We start from the raw sequence: 27,207 nt of genomic DNA, 5'->3' as shown, positions 1-27,207 counted from the left end.
TTCTCGCATATCTCGAAAACTATTGAATAAACCAATTCAAAATTGATGTCACAATCTTGGTAAATCAATTGTAAGTAATCAACGTTAAGTTAAATTGTTAAGTGATCTTTCCTTTTTATCTAGGGTATCGTAATTTTTTAAATGTAATGTTATTTACATATTTCATAATAAATAGAATATAGTTATAAATTAATTGAAATTATAACTCTATGCTAAAATGTATTTACAATATCTGTAATATATCTATTAATAGTTGATGATAATAGTAGAAAACGTTACCGAAGTGTACAAAACATAAATCAATAATACTATGTTGATTTGTTTCAAATTGTTTTTATTTTGAATTTATTATGAAAAAAATAAATTGATTAGTGCACATAGAAATCTATATGTTGTGCGTATGTGTTTTCAATACGACTACATAATATGATAATCATAATACTAATTATGTCTATGTTTTATTAATTTTAATTGCCATGTAAAAAATTTCAATAATTTATTATTTGTGGAAACACTGGAATATATTTAGTTTTTTATAAAAATTTTGAACTTGTACTCGTAGTAAAAGAGATTCAAGTTGGAAACAAGGATTGTTTTGTATAAAATTACAGTAAATTTTTTCAATTACAATCTCAATCTTATTATGAAATTGCGCAGGTAATCATGGTAAATAACATGTAGTTTTAAAACAACAACGAAGCATCATTTATTTCTAGTTGCAGAAAATGAAGCAATTCCGAGAATAAGAAAAGCAACATACTTTACAATCAACAAAAACAAATCTCTAATGAATATCTGAATATGCAATGCTAACAACTTAGCTTTGTTTTCCTTGAATTCCAAGAAACATTAGTTATATTATTTAATACAAACATGAAAATAAAAACAAGTGATTAATTATAAAGGAAAGTAATATAGCGCTTTTGTACTCTAGGATTTATAATCATGGTTTAGTAGACAGACATTTCGCTTTAAAAGACTTGTATCTTGTATATTTTGTAATTTTATCAACGTATGTATATATGTAAATATTATGGATAAAATATCCGTATAACCCAAGTATATACAAAAATAATGGGACTGCTGCATTAATCTTCGATTAATAGTAGTAGCAATAGAGTGATATATGTTAAACACAGTCATTTGTGACAATTTCATATTGTAACCATACTTTACTTAGCTCATAAAATATGATTTGACTAATTGTTGCATTGCAAAAATATGTTGAATATGTAATAAATAAATTTAAAATTTATCTTACCGAAAGGTAGTTCGAATCGGCAGTCGACAAGAAGCGAGTGCCCTGTGGCGCCCTTTGTGCCGACCACCTCACCGTCTCGCATCACCAGCTCCGCTTCCAGAGATATCCACTGCCCCGCACCGTCCTAATAATAAATGTTTAATTTAAATATTAGATCACCAAAAATATATATGTACAGTCAACCCTCGGTTAACGCGGCAAGTTCGTACCGTGCAGTATGGGAACCGTGCCATAAAAAACTCGTATTTAACATACAATTCAGGCTAATTCGCAGTGCGTTCTATTGAAACTTATATAGTATGGGAACCACACTATGAAAGGATCAGAGTTAGTACAAATCGCACCATTTTTATCATGCTATATGGAGACCAAGAAATGCAACTTGGAGTAGGAGTAATACAAACAAAATGACATGTATGACATAAACAACTTTTTCAAAAATTGGCGCGACGCAGTAGTCAGTTCAACGTGTTTTTAGACAGCTATTATATAATCAGGCATGTCTAAAAGGTAAAAGTCGAGAACAAAACTTACATTAATACTGTTTTAATATCAAGTTTCTATAATCACTCATAGGTTGCCTAAGGAACATATGGACTTTCAAACAAAAACCGTGTAATAGGAAGTCCGTGTAGTCGGAGGGATGTCGGATTTTTAGCTCCGCGTAATATAGAAACCGTGCACCCAGAGCGCCTTGTGAACCGAGGTTTGACTTATATAACTATCTACTAGCCTAGGTATTGTATTAACATTGTATTCAGAGATCTTAATGAATTGAATTAGATGGTTGGATCTTTTGGCCATTCTCTCTCTCTTGATATGACGATCATCAAGCTGTGTCAAACTACATCTTAAAATGTGATCGATCCATAGTGCGCGCTTAAATTCAAATTGTATAAATGTGATTTATTGGAAAATAGTTAAACTTTTTTCCATTTTTAACGAAACATCATCAATTTACAACAATGTTCTAGAAAATGAAAAATGAATACTACTATTTGACTTATGTTTAAAAAAAATATTTATGAAATACATGTGATATACATGATAAGTAATTTAGTTCATTTTTGCTTGATATAATTATAATTTAAAATTATAATTAATTTAATATTGTATTAATTTAAACAATTGCAAACCCTTGACAATCGATTACCATATACAAAGCGCAATAAATTCTTGACTTTTGTATGTAAATCATTCTTTCATAATTTCACATCACGCACTGTTCCCATAAATGTTCATGATTTATGGTTCTCACGCTTTGTTTTATTTAGGCACAAAAAAGACAAATTATAGACGGAAAATAAAGGGAAAAAGTGTTTTATATTTATTAAACATTCATAAAAAGTGTTATGTCACGAGAATACATGTAAACGTTATGTTATACAAAATACAGTAAACCAAGAATAAACGAAATAAATTGTCTATAATAAAAAATTATTGATTATGAATACCCATACTGTCGTCGTTAATTACTAGTATTTTTTCATAAAAAATAAATTTCTATGAAAACAATGATTGTACAGAAGAATAATTCCTCAGCCAAAAGCTAATCAGCATGTCTTTTTATCAATAGGTTTCGAATGCTTTTTGAATCATTCAAATTGGCTAAAAAAAGAAGTAAGGTTCACGCGCGATTGAAGTAAAACTTTTTTATTATTTCAATTGTAAATAAATACATCATACAGCAATTTTGAATAATGTTTATTAGTAATATGGTAATACTTGTGATGAAATAAAACACATTTATTAGTGTCAACCATTATCCATATTTATATAATAAATTATTTATAGTAATTTGCATTTAGGATTGGACCTTTATTAGAGAAATGAAGTAATTGCTGATTAATTCTATTAAATTCTATAATATTCATTCACACAGTGGATTATGTAAAACAACGCCTAAAAAAACATTGTTTTCACAATTTCACTCATCATGTAATAATTGTGTTTGAAAAACTTCATGTAATTGAAATTAACGTACATTCATTGACTGCTTGTTTGTTTTGACTATTTCGCTGGCGTTACAATTTCATGCTTTGAGCAACTATTGTATCTGTCTTGCCTATAAAAATATTTTACATTTTAGTAACAACCTCAAAGGTATGTATGTAGTAACCTCGAAAACCTCAAACAATACAAATTATTTCAATAAACTTACGTTTCTTACACGGCCCATATTTTTCATTTGTTTTATTATTTACACTATAATTATTTATGGGGGACGGGATAAAATATTCTTTCGAACCAGACTTTTCTTATTAACTCAAGATTTGTACTACTATTTAGCCTTAAAATGTAATGATATAAAACACCAAAAAATGAACAATATGCTTCACGCTTTCGGTGACGTACGCACGTACAAAGTCACGCATACAAAGAAGCCACGCACATGATATAACGACTAATCACAATCGACCCGTATAGAAATGATATCATCGAGAGCGAATGACGAATCATTAATGAAGAAGTTTTACTACAAAAATTTTATCCGCAATTTGACAAATCAGTATTCGAGGCGTAACGCATTTCCGTCCAAATTTGCTGTGTTACTCTCTTGTCGCACCTACAGAAGTTTCACTTTCAATTTTATTTATATCTAGATAATTTTATTAATTTAGAATATTTTATTGATAACTCAAAATACTAAGATAAATGAATGGTTACGTAACAAAGAAAAAATAAATATAGAATCTCCCAAAAAAATAGAACGCCCGGCCAAGGCGTAACAGCCACAGCCACAGCCAAAGGGGCGCGAGCTTAATCCGTGCGTGTCATGAGAGTGTTATTTATGACAGTTTAAAAGGCGAAGTGTATTCAAACCTTGTTCTAAATCCACACAAGTTATAACAAAACAGGGCGAAATCAGAATATTGAGTGAAACACACAAGTATTTTGTTCGCGAAAATAGTCAGATCTTTATTAAAATGAAAATGCGGTTTCGAAAATCTTCTTTACAAATCCTAGTTAAATTATTTACTATATAGCAACTGCATTGAGACTCCTTGCATGAATGGAATAAACTAAAATCTATGAAAACATGAACGCAAATAAATTTAAAATATCTAAAACTTTAGATTTTATTTTGTTCGTGTAAAAGTCTCATCTTTTTTTAAATAAATATGCAAACTGCTGAATCAGGGCCAAAAAAATATTGATTGCAAAATGAGGTCAAATTATGTTTGAAAATCAAAGTGGTAGATATCAATTTTAACTACATGTAAACTATAATATTATTGCTATTGAAAGTTTAGTTATTTTAGAATTTTGCCAAGTTTTTTATGATCCAAAATTACAAAATGAAAATGTTACATTATAATGCAATCCTCGAAAAAAACAATAATCAGCTACAGAATTTAATTGAAATAATCCGTGCGTAAATTAAACATCTCTATTTATGTCATTTACAAAACTAAATCGCAAAAAACTCGAAACATTAATAAACTGGGTCAAAATGATTATAACATCATGCACAGAACCGTGTAAAGCTATATCTAATTTAAAATTCTTTTGAATCTAGATTATGCAATATGCATAATGCATTATAGTACGTATATTAGCTGAGAATTAATTAAAACATTTCACGTTGGATTGGGAATACATTATCGTATCGGGTTGCAATATTCCTAGTAATATAGTAATATAGTTTGATAATTTGTGTAAATATAATAATCAAGTTAATTTTCTTGTTAAACAGAGCCTGCAGTTATAGCTTCAGAAGTTGATAGATTCAACATCCTTTAAATAAAAAATAAAATTATCATTTTAATAAAAATAATGAATATTTATTAATGATTATAAATTATAGTTTAATGGAGTTTGAAACCTAATTTAGTTCTGTCTCAAGGAGATCCATTTAAAATTTAATCTAGGGAGTTATTTTTAAATACGGTACGTATTTAAACAACTAAGTGCTTATTTTTATATTCTGAAATCTAGATTTTCTACATTATTTTTTAAATCTAGGAATAAATAACGTTTAAAACTTAATATACATCTACATGTTCATTTAACTTTTTTATTAAATAGGAAGTTATTGCAGAAAATGTGTGGACTTTTTTTTTTTTTTTTATTCATTTATTATTTTACAGCAATCAGAACAGTACTTATATTCTATGAGCTGCATTGCTTATATATATATGAACTAAAAAGAATAAACTAAATAAGAATAAATAAAAATAATAACATAAAAATAGTAACTAATAATAATAGTAATATGTAATAATAGTAAATAATAAAATAATATAATAATACTACAAAAAAAAAAAAAATTAAATTAACTTAACTAACATATTTCGATGATTACTCTAAAAAATATAGAAATTGTTCCATTAAACAATTTGCTAGATTAGGATATTATCCATTGGTGATTTACGCTTGAGCCTCCTGGAATGTGGCATCTCAAGCAGTTGTGCAACTATTTTATTTGGATGGGCTTCTAGTTTTTGAAAGTGGTGGACACTGAAGTTTCTTATTACTTCCTCGATATATAAAATATTCAGATCGTCATGTATGGTCTTGTTACTGACGAACCAAGGGGCATCAACTATCTGTCTGAGTATTTTTGATTGGGCACGCTGCATTAATGCTATATGCGACTTGCTGGCACATCCCCATAATTCAATACCGTAAGTCCATATAGGTTTTATCACTGTTTTATAAATTAATATTTTATTTTCAAGGGATAATTTTGACTTGCGTCCTAATAGCCAATATATTTCTGCAGTTCTAATTTTTATCGCTTTTACTTTTGAGCAAATGTGATCTCTCCAGGTCAGTCTACGATCAAGATGCATACCCAAGTATTTGACACAATTATTACTTGGTATTTTTCGTCCATAAAAGTAAACACTTGGGCATGTTGACTTGTTGAGAGTAAACGAAATATGACTCGATTTACTTTCGTTAATTTTTATTCGCCATTTCCTTGTCCATTCCTCAATAATATTAAGATGGCTTTGCAGATTGCTTGATGCAACAGATGCATCGATGTGTGTTGAAAGTACTGCAATATCATCAGCGAAAGTTGCTGTTATGGTCGATTGTAATGTCGGAAAGTCACTTGTAAATAGAATATACAGTAAAGGGCCCAAAACACTTCCCTGTGGAACACCTGCTTCTATTTGATGAGATGCTGAAGTATTTGAGTTAACACGGACTCTAAATTTCCTACCATCAAGGTAGGATTCTAGAATATTGTAATACCTACTTGGAAGTTGAGAGCCAATCTTGAATAAAAGGCCTTTATGCCACACCTTGTCGAAAGCTTGGCTCACATCTAGAAAAATCGCGGAACAGAATTTCTTAGCCTCAAAGGTATTATTGATAACGCTTACAATTCTATGGCACTGTTGAACTGTAGAATGTTGGTTCCGAAAGCCGAATTGATGGTCTGGAAAAATATTTGTATTAGCTAAGATGTTTTGGAGTAGCAGTTTTTCAAGCACTTTCGAGACAATAGGCAAAAGGCTGATCGGTCTATATGAAGAAACCATGTTTGGATCTTTCCCACTTTTATGTATCATTTTTACTATGGATGTTTTATAGAAGGTTGGCCAGTAGTTTAATCTTATTATCGAATTGTATATATAAGTTAATAAAATAAATCCCTTCTTTGGCATTTCTTTAAGCATTCTTGAAGTCACCAAGTCAAATCCAGGAGATTTCCTATTCTTCAGTTTAGCAATTTCTTTAACTATCATTTTTAAAGAGAAGAAGTTTATACTGTTTTCAGAGTTCACTAAGGTAAATGAAGTCAAACTGGTGTCCGCTGTATTTGAGAGATCTGGATTAGGTTGAAAAACTGAACTCAGATATTCAGCAAATAGATCAGCTTTTTCTGCGTCACTTCTTGCCCAGTGTAGGTGATTGCGCTCATCCCATCGAATAGGTGGATTTCTAATTTGAGGTTTTTGTTTGTGTTTAATAGGATTCCAGATTGAATTATCAAATCTATTAAGATTTGATACATACTTGTTAAAGTTCTGGTTGGAAATCTCTCTGAGCCTCAATTTAAGCCTGTTGCTTAAATTATTAAAAATATTTCTATCCGAAGGTAAATGACTTGATTGCCATTTGCGTCTTGCTCTCCTTTTATCTGCTAATAAATTTTTAATTTCCAAGGACAGCGATTGCTCCTGCTTGACGGTTGTTTTTGGAGTAGCTATTACAGCTGCTGCATGAAGAATTTCGTTAAACTTGTCAACAGCGTGGTCAATCTCTGCTGGATTTTTTAGACTAATTTTGAGATTTATCTTCTCTTCTATTTTACAACGGTATAGCTCCCAGTTAGTTTTTGTTGAATGAAGTCTAACAGGATTACAGACGTTCATAATAGAAGAAGAAATAGTGGCAATAATCGGGGAGTGATCTGATGAAAGATCATAGCTTGGATTAACATCAGTATACTTGGAATTTAAACCTTTTATTATAAAAAAATCCAGTAAATCCGGCTTCTTTCTTATGTCAGTAGGCCAGTAGGTTGGAGTTCCTGTGGAAAGAGTAGAATAGCATTGTTGATCAAGAACTTCATAAAGTGTTCTTCCCTTTGGATTGATCAGTCTTGATCCCCAAAACGTGTGCTTGCTATTAAAGTCTCCGCCGACAATAAATTTACTTCCAAGCGACCCAAAAAAATCAGAGAATTGTGAAGCGCTAATCTTATGCCGGGGAGGACAATATACTGCAGAAATAGTTAATGGAAAAGAAGAGAGTTGAACTTGGATTGTTGTTGCTTGAAGGAATTCTTTGTCATACTTTTGGAGTTCATAATGAGAAATGTTGGACTTGATCAATACGGCTGAGCCACCGTGTGCTGTACCATCTGGATGACATGTATGATAAATATAGTACTGAGGAATAAACAAGTTGGAGTATTTAGTGAAGTGGGTTTCACTTACTAGTAATATATCAATTTTATTTTCATTAAGGAACACTATCAATTCATTTTTATGCTGTAAAAGCCCATTTGCATTCCATAATCCTACTCTTAGAAATTTGAACATTATTTAGGTTTATTTATAAGCGTGGTTAACATGCTTATCATCATTGTATTTTGCTGCATGAGCTGATTGAACATACTTTTAAACTCATTCAAAAAATGGAAGAGACTTGAATTAATACTTTCTGAAATTTCTGATTTACTAGATTTGATTGCTTGAGCATATGACATATGTTCTGAATTAAAAAGATTTTCATTACGATGATCAAAAGTAGAATGCTTTGCATAATTTGGATGATTATTCGAATAATTTTGATTAGTCGCACTATTGCTATTGGTATTTATTTTAGGTTTACTGTTCAAGAGGTTTCTATAAGTTAGGCAACCCCTATAATTTGCGGTATGGGACTCTTCACAATTAGTGCAAAATGCAGGTAATTCTTTTGATTTTGTACATTTTTTACTCTCATGTTGATCACCACATTTTACACACCTAAATGGCCGGTTGCAGTAAGATTTTGTATGACCATACATTTGGCATCTACTGCACTGTGCTATTTCTGATGATCTCATTGGAGGTTCAAAATGCACAATTTGATTTAGGATTTTATTTAATTTGAAGATATCGGAGTTATTGCTGCTTGGCTCTAAATCAACATAAAACATGTTGAGTGGTAATTTACTTCTAAAGTGAATAACATTTGTTATATTCCTAACTTTATGCCCAAAAGTTTCAATTGCTGTTTTTAGCTCTGTAATATCGGTTGAATAATGCATATATTTCATGACCACTCTGTATGCTCTTTCGCTGCTAATCTGATAGGTATGAAAAACTGCTCTACGACCTCGGAGATATTTAACGAGGTTTTTATAATCATCAACAGAAGAAACAATAAATTTGATTATATCATTAGGAAATGTTTTAGTGGTAAAATTTTTGATATTTAGAATAGTTCTGATTTCATCAACCATACCTCGGAAATCAACCACACCGTAAATAAAAACTGGCGGTGGCAAATTTTTTTTTTGATATTTCTGAAACAGCAATAGGCTCTTTGTTTGTTAATACGTTAAATCTATTTGTTAATTGAATTGGCTGATCTACTTGTCGGTTTGGACGTTTCCTTTTAGGACTATCAACAACTTGCCAAGGAATGGAATTATAAGTTGAGGGCTCGTTGCAGGATTCCATTTGTTCTTCATTCATGTTGTTATTGCATATTGTAGGATTTACGAAATTAATTGCTGGCTGTGACTTATGTAAAAGATGTTCACTTTCGGGACTGCAGTTAAGCACTTTATCAACTTCAACTAACGGAATTGGTGGATTATATGGTTCATTTTGCATAATTATTAATTATGCCTTAATTAACAGTTTTTTAAATTATATATTCAATGAACGAAAATAAATGTACCCTTACGGGTACATTTATTTGATTATTATATAACACTTCACTAATAAATTCAATTTGTATGTCACTTTGGATGATAACAATGTTTGTTTACACTCACGTGAGGCACAGTATACCTGGCCGAAGGTTCGAAGCGAACTGAGGTCAACTGATAAGAAATATTGAATATTTATTGATCCGATGCTACCTGTACGGCAGTTGGTTTCGAACTGATGTGTGGACTTGATATGAAAGTTTATTTTGTCATGAATCAAAGTTGATAAAATGTAGTATTGTGTATGTAAATTTTGCAATGTGTATAAAAATAGTTTCAAAATTTACTAACATAAAAGCTGAAATTTCATACATATAAATATAATATTTTTTTTAGAATACTGTAAATGCGTACGATTTTTTTGGAAATAAACTTTAGCGAAAATATTGAAACATTCTGGAGTTTTAAAATATAATTTACATAAAGAATAGTCTATTTAGTAACGAGTGTTTAATATAACTATGAGAATAACTGAGTCACATATAGTATAATAAAATTTTGATCTATTTTTGATAGTTTTCTAACAGATTCATCAGATTTTTGTTAATTTGAAAAATAGCTATTACAGAAAATTTACTTCTACGCTGCATAAGTATATAATTTACTTCAGTCTTATTTCCATCAATAATCCATTTTTCATAATAATTTCATGGCATATTTTCCAAAGCAAATGTGGGCGTAAATTGGATTTCAGTATTAGAGGTCACATATTCTAGGATTCTAGACACATTCTAGATTTTCATTTCTATGATTAAAACCGGAATACTTGTCGCTCTTATGAATTATTGAGAATTCTTATCTGCAAAATTATTAAAAAATTCTTTTGATGTCGTAAAACTTAATTTATATTATAATTAGTACATCATGTTTGATGAGAAGTTTTATTTTAGTTACGATGTATGAATTAGCAAAATATTGCAATAATTAGTTGGATAAAAGTTAACTACAAATATAATTTTGTTTCTAATGCAAATTACGTCTTGTGTTTGAAGTTAAGTACACGATTTCAAAGAACACACGTTTTGCTCTAAAATTCTATATTTAACAATAATGAACATAATTTAATTTTCCTTTAATTTTCCGCCAAGGAAATAAGAGCATAATAAAATTGCTTTCATGAAATATTACCATGAATTTTAAGAGTATAATTTATATAAAGCATACTGCACCGATTTATTAAATTGTTATAAACATATTTGCACTTTAATAAAATATTGCGTTTTGATCAGATTAAAATCTCCATCCACATTAAGTACGTCCATTATTCAATACAAATACAATCTTATTCAGAAATTCTCATTTCTATCTCTTTATTTGTAATTTCTGTATCCAAGTACTTTTTTCCTTTTATTTCTGAATAAAATACATTGAAAATCTTGAGCTTGTTGAATAGCATGTAATCAGGATTCATAGCTCTGTTTGCAAAGCTGTTTCAATGATGCAATATGCATAGAAAATAAATTGTCCGATAACAAATTGTAAATTAGACGCAATGTAAAACATCACTTGAGGAAATTAATTCTATTCAAGGGAAATGAAATAATATTTATCAATAATCTAATCGAAAGTAAGTAAATAAATTATAAATAATGCAATAATATTTTTTTTGTAAATGACAAATATTTATATGGAAGACATCAAAAATTTCCTCATCATATTGGGCAGCGTAAGTTTAAAGTAATTATTATTGTTAAATTATTCTTTGAGAACCTATGACATAAAATTCTAATTTCACACTTACAATGTATAGATTTGTCATACGCATTGAATTTGCACTACACACATGAATTTTACTTAAGTATTATTAAACAATCAATTAATTAAGAGTCTTAAGAAACTCAGAACTGTCTCGTGAAAAATTCAAATTTTATACAGTTTAAGCTTTATACCAATTTTTGTCGAACAATTGTCATAACTTTGACTTAAAAGAATGAATTAACAAATTTTGAGATGCAAACTTTGAAACATTTTCAATGAAACTCAAAAAAAAGTTATCATTATTCTTATAAACATTGGAATAAACTGCATTTAGAAAAACTTAGTTTTTAAATCTAATCGTGTATAAACAATTCGTAAATTAATATAATTTCTACATACATAGATACAAAACGGTGAATTAAAACATAAATTCCAATTGAAGACATCCCGCTTATAACACGATTATAACTTGCAATTGAAGGCATCCCGCTTATAACACACTTTTGGAGCACGGTGTCTCTCTAACGCGGTTCTAGAATATTGAGCAAAACCCTTACAAAGCGTTAACTAAAACATTTAGCAAAACCTTTTAAAAGCAAATTAGCTTTAATTTAGAGCTAAACTTAATTTAAAATTAATAAAATCTCCGTACAATAGCTCAATATACGCAATGATACCAGTACAAATAATAACTTAATTGAACAATAAAAAAATAAGAACTTGTTTGACAGTTTTTATTCAAGCGCGTATGTTCTATAAAAAAAGTTTAAGCATACTAAAACTTGTAATAAAAGGATAAAATATAAAAAGATGACAAATTTAGAAAGATTTTTTCACTAAGCAAATTAATCAAAAATGATAGATTTTGTACGGAAAATAAATCATGGGTCTGAAGGTAGTTCAAGAAAATGTTCAGAGAATGAAGATATCTTGCCAAAAAATACTCACTATGGAAAGCACTTATTTTGATCTGAGAAAATATCATTAAGTTGATTAAATATGTTTTACTTCTGGATTTTTAAATATAATAACCAATTTATGATAGAATTATGATATGTAGATATTTTTAATTTTTTTAAACGTGACTCCTCTTTAGTTTCGTATAACAAGGATTCGCATACAACAGTAGTTTTATACAAGACGCTGCTTTCGATTTTTTACATAAAAATGTACTGATCTAAAATATGTAACGATGAAATATAATAGCCAGGATAGACTTATGTACCATTCCACCATATGTCGAATGCATTATAAGTTTGAAATATATGTTTTTTTAATTGAATATATATATATATATATATATATATATATATGTATATGTACCATAAATAAAATGTCATAATAATATTTCAATTATTTTCCTAACCTCGTTTGAGTAAGGCACGGAGGGCAGCGGCAGCCAGTGGTACCCCATTGCGCGATCCCAAATCATCCCTTTGGACCATACCTCGATTAGCAGGCCCGTGTTCACATCGTCGGTTTCGCTGAAAAAAATAAATATAATAGATAAATATAGTACTTATAATGAATAATCACAAAACTAATAGTATCTAGTAATATATTACATAAAATATGAATTTTAAATTGTTTTCGTTATATCAGAATGGCTTAGGGTAAGTAAGTTGAACCACATCTTTCAAAAATTAGTAAAAATTTATTAAACCTTTATTATCGTAGTTACTAAGATTGCTGTACGGTTTAATAATTGTTGTTCTATTTGTTTTCAAATTTGAAACAAAATTACAATTTTTTTTAATTAGTTGAATATTTATTCGAATAGCAACGTAAACAGTTCTTGAAAATAATTAATGACTGTAATATCTTCTGGTGCAGTAAATACAGAAATCATGAAATGTTTATCAAAGAGAACTGCATGTTTCTCATAAGCGAATTAAACCCATACGTCAGAACTTGGAAAAGGAATTAACTCTGAAACTATTTCATTTGAAGATATGACGTATTTTGTATAAACATAAATATTTTACCTTTATAACCTACTCACTTATAAGGAAATAATATCGCTCCAAAAAGATATTACATATTATATATTTCTACTATATTCTTTCACAAGTTAATAAGTTAAAAATGTGCAAAAAATTGTCATTTGTCGGTCAAAAATGATTTATAACATATTTGCGTAATAGGTGATGATATTACTCAAAGGGAGTATTGTATAATATATTTATTTATTTTATTTATTTATTTATTTATTTAAATATATAGCCCACAGATTTCTCCAAGAGGACTCAAAAATACAATTATTTGACATAATGAATAACAATTAAAATATACACAAAATTACAATATATAGTTAGTAACATAAAATGCTAAGATAAAATTTCATATAATGCAGAATGTAACAATAATATTTATAAACAGAAAATAATAAGATATTTGAAAGAAAATAAAAAGATTAACTTGTGCAGATGGAGATTATGTGAATGTCTATTTCATTATTAATTAAGTTAAAGTTAGAGGACATTAGTAAAATTGGCGAATTTAAGAGAGAATTAGACTTAGGGGTGGGATAATTGAAAAATAATTGTGAACGCGAAGATAGCCTTGGAACATTAAAGGATAGTTGATTGAGAATAAGAGGACAGTCTATAGAATTATTGCAAAGCTTAAATAAGAACCTAATTGCACAGATAAATCGACGTGAGGCAAGGGAAGGAATACTAAATTCTTTTAGTAAAGTGTTGTGGTCAAAGCCACGTTCAGGGTAAATTTTATATGTTTTATAATAAAGGTATTTCAGAAATTTTCGCTGAACCTTCTCTATCGCATCAGAGTTGTTAATATGATGAGGATACCAAATAATCGAACCGTATTCTAATTTTGAACGTACAATAGAATAGTACATGCAAAGAAGTGCATTGGTAGACTTAAATTGTTTACAATTTCTTAGTATCAAACCTAAAGATTGATGTGCTCTATTGCAAATATCAGTAACATGATCTGTGAAAAACAAACCAGAATCAAATAGAACACCTAAATCGGAAATTTTATTATCAAATCATCTATCAATGCTGGTGTTAGAAATTTTATAATCAAAAAGTATTGGAACGCGCTTATGTGTAAAACTAAGAATCTTGCACTTTGATATATTTAGATGTAATTTGTTATAGATACACCAAGATTGGAAAAGGTCAAGTTGAGACTGTAATAATAAGCAGTCATCAATAGAATTTATTTTGAGATATAGTTTCAGATCATCTGCAAATAATAAATGTGGACAGTTAATAGTATCAGAAATGTCATTAATAAAAATAATAAATAATAGTGGACCAAGAATGGATCCCTGAGGAACTCCTGAACTAATATTTTCAATGTTGCTCAAGAATCCATTAAGAAAGACAAACTGCTTGCGATTATGAAGATAACTCTTGAAAAAGTGAATAAGTGAAGAATTAAGACCAATCATAGATAATTTAGTAAGGAGAATGTTATGATCAATTTTGTCAAAAGCTTTACTGAAATCAGTGTAAATAACGTCAACTTGTCCATTGATGTCAAGATTCTCAGCTATATATTGTTTAATACAAATTAAATTTGTTATCGTAGAACGGGCAGGCATGAAACCATGTTGATTAATAGAAATTAAAGTTCTAACAGAAGAAATTAGTTCTCTATAAATAATTTTTTCAAATACCTTAGCAAAGTTTGATAATAATGATATCGGCCTGTAATTAGTAATGTTTGATGTAACACCTTGTTTAAAAGTTGGAACTAATCGTGCAATTTTCCAACAATTTGGAAAAGTGTTTGTACGCAAAGATAGATTAAATAAAAATGCAAGTGGATCAGATAGAGTAGATGAGCAATCACGTATAAAGAAAGATGGAATACCATCGAAACCAAATATTTTGGAGTTCTTAAAACTTGCTATTGCATGTTGCACAGTACTAGAATCAATTTCACCTATATCAATCATGATTCTATCATTATGATCAAATAAAATGGGTATGTCAAGTTTAGGCTGATAAACACTAATAAAGTAAGAATTAAATGCATCAACAATAGCATCAGGAGAATCATAATATTTGTCTAGATAGCACAATCTATTAGGAATAATATTAGAAACAGTTTTATTACGCAAAAAAGACCAAAAATATTTAGGATTAAGCAATAGAGAATTTTCAACGTCAATAATATATGAATTATAGGCATCTTTCATAAGTATTTTTATTAATTTCCTGTACAATTTAAAATTTTCATAATAGAAAGTGATATTGGTTAACTTGTATTTATTATGATAGTATATCAGAATTAAACCAAGGCTTAAATTTATTGGAAGAAAATTTCTTTGTTTTAGGAACAAATTTATCTAATAAGCTATAAATTGTAGCGTAAAAAAGATCACATGCATCATTAATGTCAGAACATGTATACAAAGAACTCCACGATGTATTTAAAATTTCCCTGTAAAGATTAAGATAATCCGCTTTGTGGAAATTGTAATGATAGTTATTTTTATTAAATTGCAAAGTATTGGGTGTGGAAAAAGAAGATGTAAGGGAAACAGAAATATAAAGAGCAGGATGATAATTGTCCTCAGGTAAAAGGGGTTCGGTATCATGAATTATGTTGCAAAAGTAAGAACAAAACACTAAATCCAACAATCTGCCACTGATATTGATAACAGAATTATATTGGTTGAGACCAGATAAATTAATAAAATTATAGATAAAGTTACATTTTGCATTAGTAAGATTATGAGATAATTGATCGATGTGGAACATTGAAATCACCAATAATTAAAACATTTTTGTCTGAAACATAAGATTCTAGTAGATCAAGGAAAGCTTCAAAATTCTCAGTAGATACATCAGGTGAAACGTAAACGGTCAATACTAATATGCTTGAATTCTTGAGGATACACTTGCAGCCAACAATATCAATCATTGGAAGCGATTCACAAATAAAGTTCAATTTCAAAAGTTCACAAGTAAAATATTTTATAACTGCAAAAAGTACACCACCACCACGATATTTATTGTTGATACCATAAGTTCTATCACATCTGAAAACATTGAAACTGTCGCAAAAGAATTCAGAGTTGTGAACATCGTTCCTAAGCCATGTTTCAGAAAAAGCGACGAAATCATAATCAAGATAACTAGATGCGAGCAGGCAGTCGGAAATTTTAGTGTTGAGTCCACGAACATTTTGATAGTAACATGTAAAGACATTACTATCTGTGGGCGAAATTAGTTTAAAGAAACAATTCGAGGAACGCCATTAATGTATTTAATTTTAAGATTAACTTCACCTTTTTTCTCGCGTTCAAGTAGCTGAGCTTTCAGTCTTTGATAATAAAGTTGTTGCCTTGGTGTCCGATCCTCACTGATAATCAAATTCTTGAAGTGGACATTATCCTTAATTTTCTTGCAGTTGAACAAAATTTTCTTTGGTAAGTTATTATCCTTGAAGATAACTTTAAGCGGTCTTGGCTTAGTCCTTTTTGAATCATATTTACCCAATCTATATAGTTCGAAGCTCGACGGAACACAAGGTACTCCTAATGAAGCTTCAAATATATTGTTAATCATATTAGTATCAACACTTTTATCATAATTGTTTACGTCATTAAAAGGCTCTTTGGCGTTATATATTATGATATTATATGAACGTTTATTGCGTTCAGAAGTCTCTTGAAATAATGCTTCAAATTGTTCATCATCCAGAATATTATTGTTGCAAGACCTATGATCTTTTAGTGCAGCAACTTCTCGTTGTAGCTGCATTAACATACTCTTGATATCATTCAGGTCATTACCGAGATTAGCACATGAATTGCAATTCCACATTATTCCTTTTTTTGATGATATTGCTCGAACATCAGCCAAGCTCAAGTTCACGCATGAATACTTAAACTTTGTTTTGCACGAAATACATGTCACCATCTTGTCAAAGGCAACTGCAATATTACAGCATGAACACGTATTTTCCAAATTCATAATTATATGCTTATTTCACTTATATAAGCGATGTTTACAACAATATTCAAGAATTTTATGATTAGAAAATACTTATATTAAATTCAAAATATTTTATATGATTTTGACAATGATGTTTTTTTTTTATATATATATATATTTATACTATATTTTTTAACAAGTTATTTACTGTCTTGAGAAAATAAAAACGAATTAAAAAATATAAATAGTCAAAGTTTTAGTGGTACAGGATGATCAAGAGAGCGTCTCAAATAATTGGCACCTGACCATAACCATTTATATACTAGATGACCCGACAGACTTTGTTATATACCCAATTTAAGTTCCAATTTTTTTTTAATATCCTATTTAATATTTTGTTTAATGTCCTTACATTTATAATTTTAGCATTAGTTATATAGGTCTTCAAAACTGCAGTTTTTTTATCAGTATAAGAAATTCAGGAAGAATAAATATAGCATCTACGGTAAAAGAACAATATCACCTTTGTTATTTCCAGCCAATATAATTGCTTCAATAATTTATATAATATATAATAGTCTATAATTTATATAATCGCGTACCATATATTTGCTTTTTGGCCATTACAATATCTAAATTACCTTTTTCTTACTAATAATTTAATAATTATTATTACTTTAATTAAAATTTTATGGGAATTGGTAAAATGTAATGCATATGGCACTGTTCAATCTAAGATCATGAACTTGAAATAAAATTTTAAATCATTTTTTCATTAAGTAAGAATAATATTTTGTATTTAAATACTTTTGTAAAGTAAAACGAAATACAACATGCATAAGTTTAAAAAAATAATTTATATGCAATTTTGAAAGTATTTCGTTATTTATTAAACTAAATTATATAATTTTATCTGCCAAACATATACTGTATCTCAACAAATCTCAACTGATTTTCGTCAATAGATATTACATTTTTCTTATTCATAATCATAAATATGGATATTATATTCTAATATTATCTAGGATCGCTTAGACTAAATTCAAATTTTAAGTAAATCAGCATTTTTGGCAGATGACAGTTCTCAGGTATCAAAATGTTATCAATGTCAAACAATTAGTTTTTTGCATTTTCCCCATTTATTTCTACAATGTTACTATATTTTTATAATCACATACATCCTAAAAATTTCTTTAAACTTCAGAAAATTTATAAATCTGGACAAAAACGTGTCAAACTACAGACAAGTTAAAAAAAATTGTTTTTACAAAACTGCGACTACATGAATCTACATAAATTTATCGCCCAATCTAATTGTTATATTTTCATCGACGTCTTAACTAAGAAGTCATATTACAAATGAATATTTTAAAATACAAACATCTGAAGTTCTGTTTCCTTTGTGAAACTATAATGCTATTAATTAAGGTCCCATCTCCTCTATCATAGAACAATTAGAGACGACTAAGTCTCAACGCAATGCGCGAGCAAAATGAACAAGGAAAAGTCGCTCAGTAAGGGAAAAGCTCCTTCGTAATTGTATTATAGTCCTGAAGCCGATGAACGAATAAATAGAAGATAATTTTTGAGATACAATGACAACTTGGAAATAGAATATAGCTGTATTTTGCATAATTGAAATATATATATAATTTTAATATCAAGTTGGCCATTGGAAGCATCAGGTTGCATGGATTTAAATAACCTCAAATACCTTGTTTTGTTTACTGATAGTTGTGTGGGGATATCAAGCAGGCTGGTTTTGATTTGTAAAAAACAATTGTACTTGTCATGTTTATTTTTGATATCATAATATTTTTATAGTCAATAAATCTGATATATTTTTTATGTTGGGAGTTTCTAACATAATATATTATCATAATCATTACAACTCCCACAGTTGTTTTGATAAAGATGTTAAGTTATTTTTTATTGTAATGTGTTACAAGTGAAAAGTAATCCCTGAACAAATTTAAGGTATTATATATAACTAAAATTTTAAAGTCGCCACAAAATAATTCATATCAAGTAATTTTGAACTCAATTCAAATATATTTATCTTGAGTGTTAATTATAATATATGTAAATGTATTATGTAGATATACTATGATCATGTATGTATAAAAATCGCCATCAGTTTATATCGGTTTTGAATAAAATTCTATCAGCCTATGGTCTCATTATTAGTTCTCGTCCGCCACTTGACAGCTTGATATTGGATCCAGGCATGAAACCGCCGGTGTCCCTTGTCATGTTTGTTTAAACCGAAACCACTCACAGCTATCAGGGGGTACAACAAACTGACAGCGCATTACCGTTTAGTAAAAAAATGTGATGCAATTTTTTTTGTTAATTTATTTATAATCTTACAACATAATTCTGTTATTTTGTGTGTTTCATACGCTCTTCCTATATTTGCCATCTCTTACACATTTGATGCCTCAATTCATATTCACAGAATTATATTGTAGGATTTACCAAAAAATATTGTGCCTCATTTTAAACCGAAATGCGCTGTCATTTTGTTGTACCTCTTCTTGAATTCCATAAAAAATCAGTTATTTATTTTGAAAGTTGTTATAACAAATAATGTTGATATGAATGACGATGATACAAAAATATTAATTCAGAAAATATTTCATTATTCAATAAAAAAATATAATTGCAATATTCTTTTCAGATTTTTGAAGTAAAACTTCTTTAATGTAACTCGGCAAAAATGCAACGGAAATGCGTTACGCTACAAATACTCATTCATCATTGTCCATCGAAGTAATCATTTAAAATGGGTTGATGTGATTGGTCGAGATCGTCTTGCTACGTGTGAATTACAACAATGCGAATTATAATTTACTATACTCAAATCTTTTTTTTATTAAATTTATATGTAACAATCAGAATAAAGTAAGTAATTCTATGAGCTACAGTGAGAACATAATCTAAACAAATCTATAATGTAAATTATACTCAAATCTAAAGATAATGTCATTGACAAGAGTAGTAAATCAAACTCAATCAAAAGCTTTTATATGATGCGCCATTGCTTGTTACCAGTATTAATGAATTATTAAAGACAAAAAAACTTATTTGCTACTGTACAAAGTACCGTACACATTTATATAATGATAAATTATAAATTATATATTTTTAGTAGGATTAAAAATATGTATAATATTTAAAAACAATAATGTTTTTGAAGTCATACTTCAAAAATGACATGATCAGTTTGTCATTATAATTAGTATTTAGAAATAAACCTACATTAGAGAAATGAAGTAATTGCTGATTAATAAATTCTATATTATTCTTCACACTCATCATGTAATTGTGTTTAAAAAACTTCATGTAATTAAAATTAACAAACATACATTGACTGCTTGTCATTTTTTTACTTTTTCGCTGGTGATATAATCTCATTCTTGACCAGCTATAATATTTGACTTGCCTTAAAAATATTTTCCATTTTAATGACTTCAAAGATTTATAGAAATTACGAATAATATAGAAATAATTTCTAATCAATAAATTTTGTTTATGATAAATTAAAATTTGTTTCATTATTTTCAAGGAACAGAGTAAAATATTCTTCTGATTTAGGCATTTTTTATTAAATCAAAATTTATGCATTGTGAACGCACCCTGGTATGTTACAAATGACACCCTACATAAAGACCTAAAAATAAAAACTATTAATGCATTGATAAAAGAAAGGAGCAAAAATTATCACGAAGAACTACCAGGTCACCCAAACATACATTTAAAAGAATTAAGCGAGGAATATCCCACACGAAGATTGAAGAAAAAATCCTTTAAAAGCCTTACGATCTTAAATAAAATGTTTAAGAAATAAAAAAAAGAGAGATATCTCATAGGAGATGATTTCTTAAATGCATTAACATTACAGCAAATTGTGTTTAAAAATGTATATTATTTTGATTGACAATAAAACTATGCAAATAAAAAAAATCAAGATTTGTACTACGATGTAACTTTAAATTGGTTATTTATCTAAACCGATTTCCTTGTTGATGCTGGTACACCTACGACGTACATGCCTGATCTTTAAGATAAAAAATTATAAAACTGAACATTTGGATAAATATGAACGAATGATATTTAACCACAATACTAAGTCACGAATTATGTCTAGATTTTTCTAATTCTCGAGCTAGAATAAACATCTAGCTCTCCGCCTGTCACCAATTATACATCCCCAGAAATACAATTTTTTGTGTTGTTTTCGTAACAATTTCCACCGTGGTGGCATGTTCATTATAACCGTCCTGTTTCGGAGCTAACGATGTGCACGCGTCGAGTATTTATTGCAAATGACATGCAAATGCGATTGCTAGAGGCCGCGTTCGACACCAGAACGAACACAAGAGCAGGCAAAGTAGAGCATGGTGCTACGCAGCAGCAGCCGCCGTCGGCGTCCATTATCAAAGAGAACAGTCGATAACCGGAATTGTTAACCCGCGATGTTAATGAATTGTCATAAACATTAATTAAACGACGATGGAAGGCCATTTGTTGCAAATTGTACAACTACGCATTTGATTCTGGTACGGGGGTTTGAATTGGCGATGTTTATATTACGAATTTGTTTCGTGTCCAATACTAAGGTGACCATTTTTTTCTATTGTAAGTCAAAACCGGGACGGCAATTTTTAGTTATGGAATCCGGAAGGTTATTAAAAGTCTTTAAAATTAACAAATGACATTTAAAGATGCAATAAAAACAGATTTTTATATAAACCATGTTTTTCAAATAATCGTTACGGACTTTTAGTAAGAACTTTATTTTCGAATATACGAGGTCTGTTCAAAAAGTACCCGGAATTTTCGTTTTTTCAAAAAAATATTTATTTATTCGTCTACATTAATGTGGTCCCCTTCAAAGTAGTCCCCCCCAGATATAATACACTTATGCCAGCGTTTTTTCCAATTTTCGAAGCACCCTTGATATTCACTTTTTGATATGTCCTTGAGCACTCTCAGCGATTTTCTTCAATCGAGGAAAACCGCCGTCCTTTCATGGGTCTCTTCAACTTTGGGAATAGGAAAAAGTCACACGGAGCCATATCTGGTGAATTTTTGCACTTTGCAACACTTTATTTCATTTTTTACGCAAAATTTAATACAAATTCTTTGACTTTTCAATTCTTCCATTGTAAAAATCGCCGAGCTCAGAAAAACACGCCGAACCTTAGCGACTACCACAGACAAAGTAAACAGTGAATATAGCTGAAAATTTCATCATACTTTAGGGGCATGTATACCAACACAATAAAAAAAAATTTTGACAATCAGACACTCCAGACCCGCGAAATTTAATTATTAGTAATTCCGGGTACTTTTTGAACACACCTCGTATGTAATAAATTTTCTCATTTAGGTTATTATATTATATATTATATTTTTCGATCTTATACTTTTGGCTTTTGGGCTTTGTATAAAATTCTATTCCACTTTCTTTATAATTAACGGAAAAAATAGCACTTGTTCGTTTATTTTCATATTTTTTGGTAATTTAATTATAAATTTTTGAAAAACCCGTATAACCCGGAACATTAGATCTAAATCCCGGACAAATATTGCTTTTGTAAAAACCCGAAACACAAGGTGAAAATCCGGGACTGTCCCGGCTAAACCGGAGCATGTGGTCACCTTGCCAATACGAGTTTTGTAAGAATTATGTTTGAAAAGTTGCCAATATTTTTAGTCACAATGTTTTCAAAAGCCCTGTTAAAACCCATTTTCTGTATTTGGTAGTATTGTATGAATGTTGATATGAATGACAGTATGGATTAATATAAAATTGCTATAAATTGGTAAGAATAATGAAATTAAAGTATAACTAAAAAATAAAGGGTATTAATAGAGACGACCAGAATTATCAAAATTATCAATATTAGATAAATTCTAATAATAATAATATAGCAAAGATACATAGAAAGGCCAACCATTAGACTGCCATCTAACAAGCACGATTTAGAAAAGTTTTAACACTAAAACTCGTAAAACTTATAAGTTCGAAGAAAAACAAATAAAAAATAAATAAATTATTAAGATACATATATAATTTTTATGACATATTTAATTTTAATAACTTCTCGTAGGGAATGTTATAGTAATCGTCTAAAAATCGTAAATCAAAATTTTTGCATATCATTATGTTTCAGGTGTTTCTGAACATTTTGGCATAGCTTAGTAGAAATGTATGTGTGTGTGCGTATGTGTATGCATGTGTAGATCCAATTTTAATCCATATTTGCAAGATCAACCAATTTGAATTATTCAAAAAGCATTCGATTCCTATTGATTAGACGTTTTTGGCAAACTGCAAGGAGTGCAGAAATAGGAAAATGAGATTTCAAGAGAACAAAACTTTGGATTCATATGATTCATAAAACATTTCATTTGTATTGACTAGACTAAATGGAGAACGTGAATGAAGATTTGACAACACTTTTACAATTACAGGTCCAGCAGTTTCAAAAATCCAGAACTTGAAAGTTCTGGAAACCAGATTCTTGAAAACCAGATATTTTAGGCAGTATGGATCAACTATGTTTCCATGGACATAGAGAATGTGTCTCAAAAGAAATTTTAAAATACTCAATATTTTCAAAAAATTCTAATTTTTCAGAAAATTTCGAAATTCACTAAAAAGGCAATTATTTTCAATTTGTTAAAAAAATGAAATTTTTATATGTTCTCAAAATTTTCAAAAATGTTAAAAAAAAATTTTTTTTTTAGAACTTTTTCTCCTTTAAGGAATATTAAATTAAGGTACGAGAAGTGCCAGCAATTACTCTTAAGGAACGACGTAATGCCACTAGTAATTTTTATTATTTCAACTATTAATTAAACAACGATGGCAGGTCAATTATTATAAATTGTACAACTACGCAGTAAAATTTAGTACAGGATTTTGAATTTGCAATGTTTCTATCACAAATTTATCACGCATCCAATACAAGTTATTTTTCAACTTCCCGGAAGAAAAGTATGTTTTCGCTATAAAATTCAATTCGCTAATTTTGTTTTCTCCACGTTTCAAGTTTCTTCAAGTCATTGAAGCAAATTGCAAAGTGTATATTGCTGTTTCGATGACGTTTTCTCAAAAACAACTTAAAAAGTTTAAAAGAAATTTGACACAATTTGAGAATCTGGATGGCTAGTTTTACTTGGCGTATAACGGTTCTAAAGTATTACCCAGTTTGCTATGTCGGCCAAATCAAACTTATGACGAGTATAATCGTTAATTATAGAGTACAGTACAGTTGGACTGTTTAATATATCAAATGAAAAATGTGGGTTTATTCTAAAAAAAATCATCAATTTTAATACAAGACTATCTAATTGTTAAAATAAGCACTTATTACATTGAAACATTGTTCACGTAATTGTAAGAAAATTAGAATAGTTATTTAAAGAGGTAAATATTAATTTTTATTAATTAAGTAGGACATTTTCACATTTCGGGAATTTCATCCAACTTGCCAGGTAAAGTCACAGAATTATTTATTTTAATTATGAATATATCATTCAATTAACCCCTTCGCTTACCAGCTAGTATCCAAATTTACGGGCCAAAAACGACACTAAGGTCGGCCGCACGCAGTGGCATAAACAACTTGGCTCGGCGTTCGAAACTGTACAAATCATAAAATTCCTGTAGTTTGTATATACACGTGCTCGGTACAATTAACTTCACAAGATGTTTGATAAATAATTACATTTATTCTTAAATAAAACTGAAAATTGATTATTACAAATATATAAATTTATACATATTATTATAAATTTATATATTTGTGCGAAAAGTATGTCGCTACCACTGTCAGTACTACTGGTAGCAAAGTCATCACTGCTATGTAATTCATCACTAATTTTTTCTTGAAGACATTATAGTGTGTATTTTTTTTAAAACTTCTTACAAACCATGTATGTATATGCTTCACCAAGTTTCGGAAATGTATTATTTATGTTTCGTCCGGTAGACTTGCGACGACTCTAAGGCGTCCTATTCGTGTTTGGACCGATAACCTTGCGACGACTCTGAGGCGTCATATTTGTGTTTGGGCCTAATACCTTGCGACGCCTCTGAGGCGTCATATTTGTGTTTGGGCCGATAATCTTTGGACGCCTCTGAGGCGTCTTTGTAAGCGAAGGGGTTAATCTCACCCGGTGTTTAGAGTTCGAAATATTATGTCGATTTAATAAAAAATATATCCAGTAGTTCTGACAATTGATAAATAATGAGCGCCATAATAAAATTTTAAACCAAAAAAAAAAAAAAAAAATTTAAAAAATGTATAAGAACATTTTCAAATTATTTCATTATAATGAGCGATGTTGAAACAAGTTAGAGTAGATTGTTACAACATTTATTCATTTTACTTACAAATTCACAAGTTATTAGTTATATTCCTAAGACTAAAACTTGAATCCATAAATTCGCAGTTTGTTATATTGCATACTTAGAAGTTATTTCACGACTGGATTGGCATATACACGCTAAATAAACTTTGATTTTCAATCTTGAGATATGATGTAAACAAGTTTTGCAGAAAGAGCACGGAAAATATTTGCCTACATAAATCTCGGAAATAATAATATATGGTAGAAATATATCCATATATTCCTATTTATATAATAAAAGAAAATACATCAAAAATAAGTTATTTTATATTTTTTATGGAAGCATCATAATTAATACAACCTGCGGCTTGGATTAGCGCAAAGTAATATTATTAATTAACAGATGGTTCGAAATAATGAATATAGTAGTCCATGATTTTATTATTTTTATATTTAAACTTTAACTCTAATTCATAAATTCATTATGTTAATTATTTAGTCTTGATAATGTTACATTCTTCAAAATTTATTTGTTTATTTTAATACATTATTGCTGTGTTTTTACGCTCATATGTGCAAAATATGTATTTGGTATTTATAGGGGTGTAGACATTTTATAACACATTTCTGCAAAATCTGAGTTTCTGTATGATATTATTTCAATTATTTTTAGCATATTCATGTGCAAAAAATATGTATATTAAAATAGATTTGCAAATCTGAAAAAAAATTGTAAAACTTTAAGGTAACTTTTTACAAAAAATAGGTTGAAGATATATATTTCCCATCTCACTATACCCAATAATTTTAGTTATCAACAAAATAGTCAATTTAAAAGCAATCGACCTAATTAAAACATTGTTAATTAAAACACTATATTGAGTTTCGAATTTTCATATAGTACTCACTAGTTTTGCGAGTTTGCAAAAGCACTATATCGCCGTTGTACCATATCCAATTACTTTTTAATTGATATAATTTGAAACAAAATCTCGATTGCAAATAATAAAATAATAGCTAAAACTTAACTTTCGAAATAAATAGTTAAGAATTTTATTTAAATCTAAATCAATTTTGATGAAGTCGATTATTCATATCGAGAATTTCATGTAAATTCTCCTAGAGCAAAATTCCAATTATATCTAGTTATTAATGATTATAATTAACTTCCCGTAAGATAAGTTATAAACACATCCAAAAACTAAAAATCAAGAATTTTGCACATCCTTACGTTTCAGTTGTTCCTGAACATTTTGGCATACCTTAGAAAAAAATGATGTGTGTGTGCATTTTAAGTTAATATGTAGATGTAAACAATTTTACGCCAACGTTTTCGAGAGGGAGATGTGCTGATTAGTTTTTGGGATAGGTAGGTCAAACTGTTTCGGAGACACAGAGCAAAGAGTCCAGAAAATGACAAATAAGTTTTTGAGAGAACGATTTTGAGCATCGGATTTCAATTATTCAAAATGCATTTCACCTGATTAATAATTGATTAAATTATTGCAAAGGCAGGTCTAGCGCTTCTAGAAATCCAGAAAAAAATATTTAAAAATGCCATTTGGGGGTCAAAA

General features: G+C 29.1%; 1 protein-coding gene across 1 annotated transcript in view; it reads right to left on the bottom strand.

Moving 5' to 3' along the window:
• Nucleotides 1-27,207, bottom strand: part of LOC113367570 — a 173,556-nt gene that overhangs the window by 42,490 nt on the left and 103,859 nt on the right. Inside the window, exons 4-5 of the mRNA XM_026609167.1 lie at nucleotides 12,712-12,829; nucleotides 1,262-1,385 (exon numbers count right to left, since the gene is read on the bottom strand). Coding sequence (XP_026464952.1) covers nucleotides 1,262-1,385; nucleotides 12,712-12,829 — 242 coding nt within the window. The remainder of the gene's footprint in view (nucleotides 1-1,261; nucleotides 1,386-12,711; nucleotides 12,830-27,207) is intronic.

Source organism: Ctenocephalides felis, unplaced genomic scaffold (genome assembly GCF_003426905.1).
Source record: "Ctenocephalides felis isolate EL2017-DRISC unplaced genomic scaffold, ASM342690v1 CF-g0.4_SCAFFOLD_01170, whole genome shotgun sequence".
In the NCBI taxonomy this organism is placed as follows: Eukaryota; Metazoa; Arthropoda; class Insecta; order Siphonaptera; family Pulicidae; genus Ctenocephalides; species Ctenocephalides felis.
This window is presented reverse-complemented; position numbering and strand designations above follow the sequence as displayed.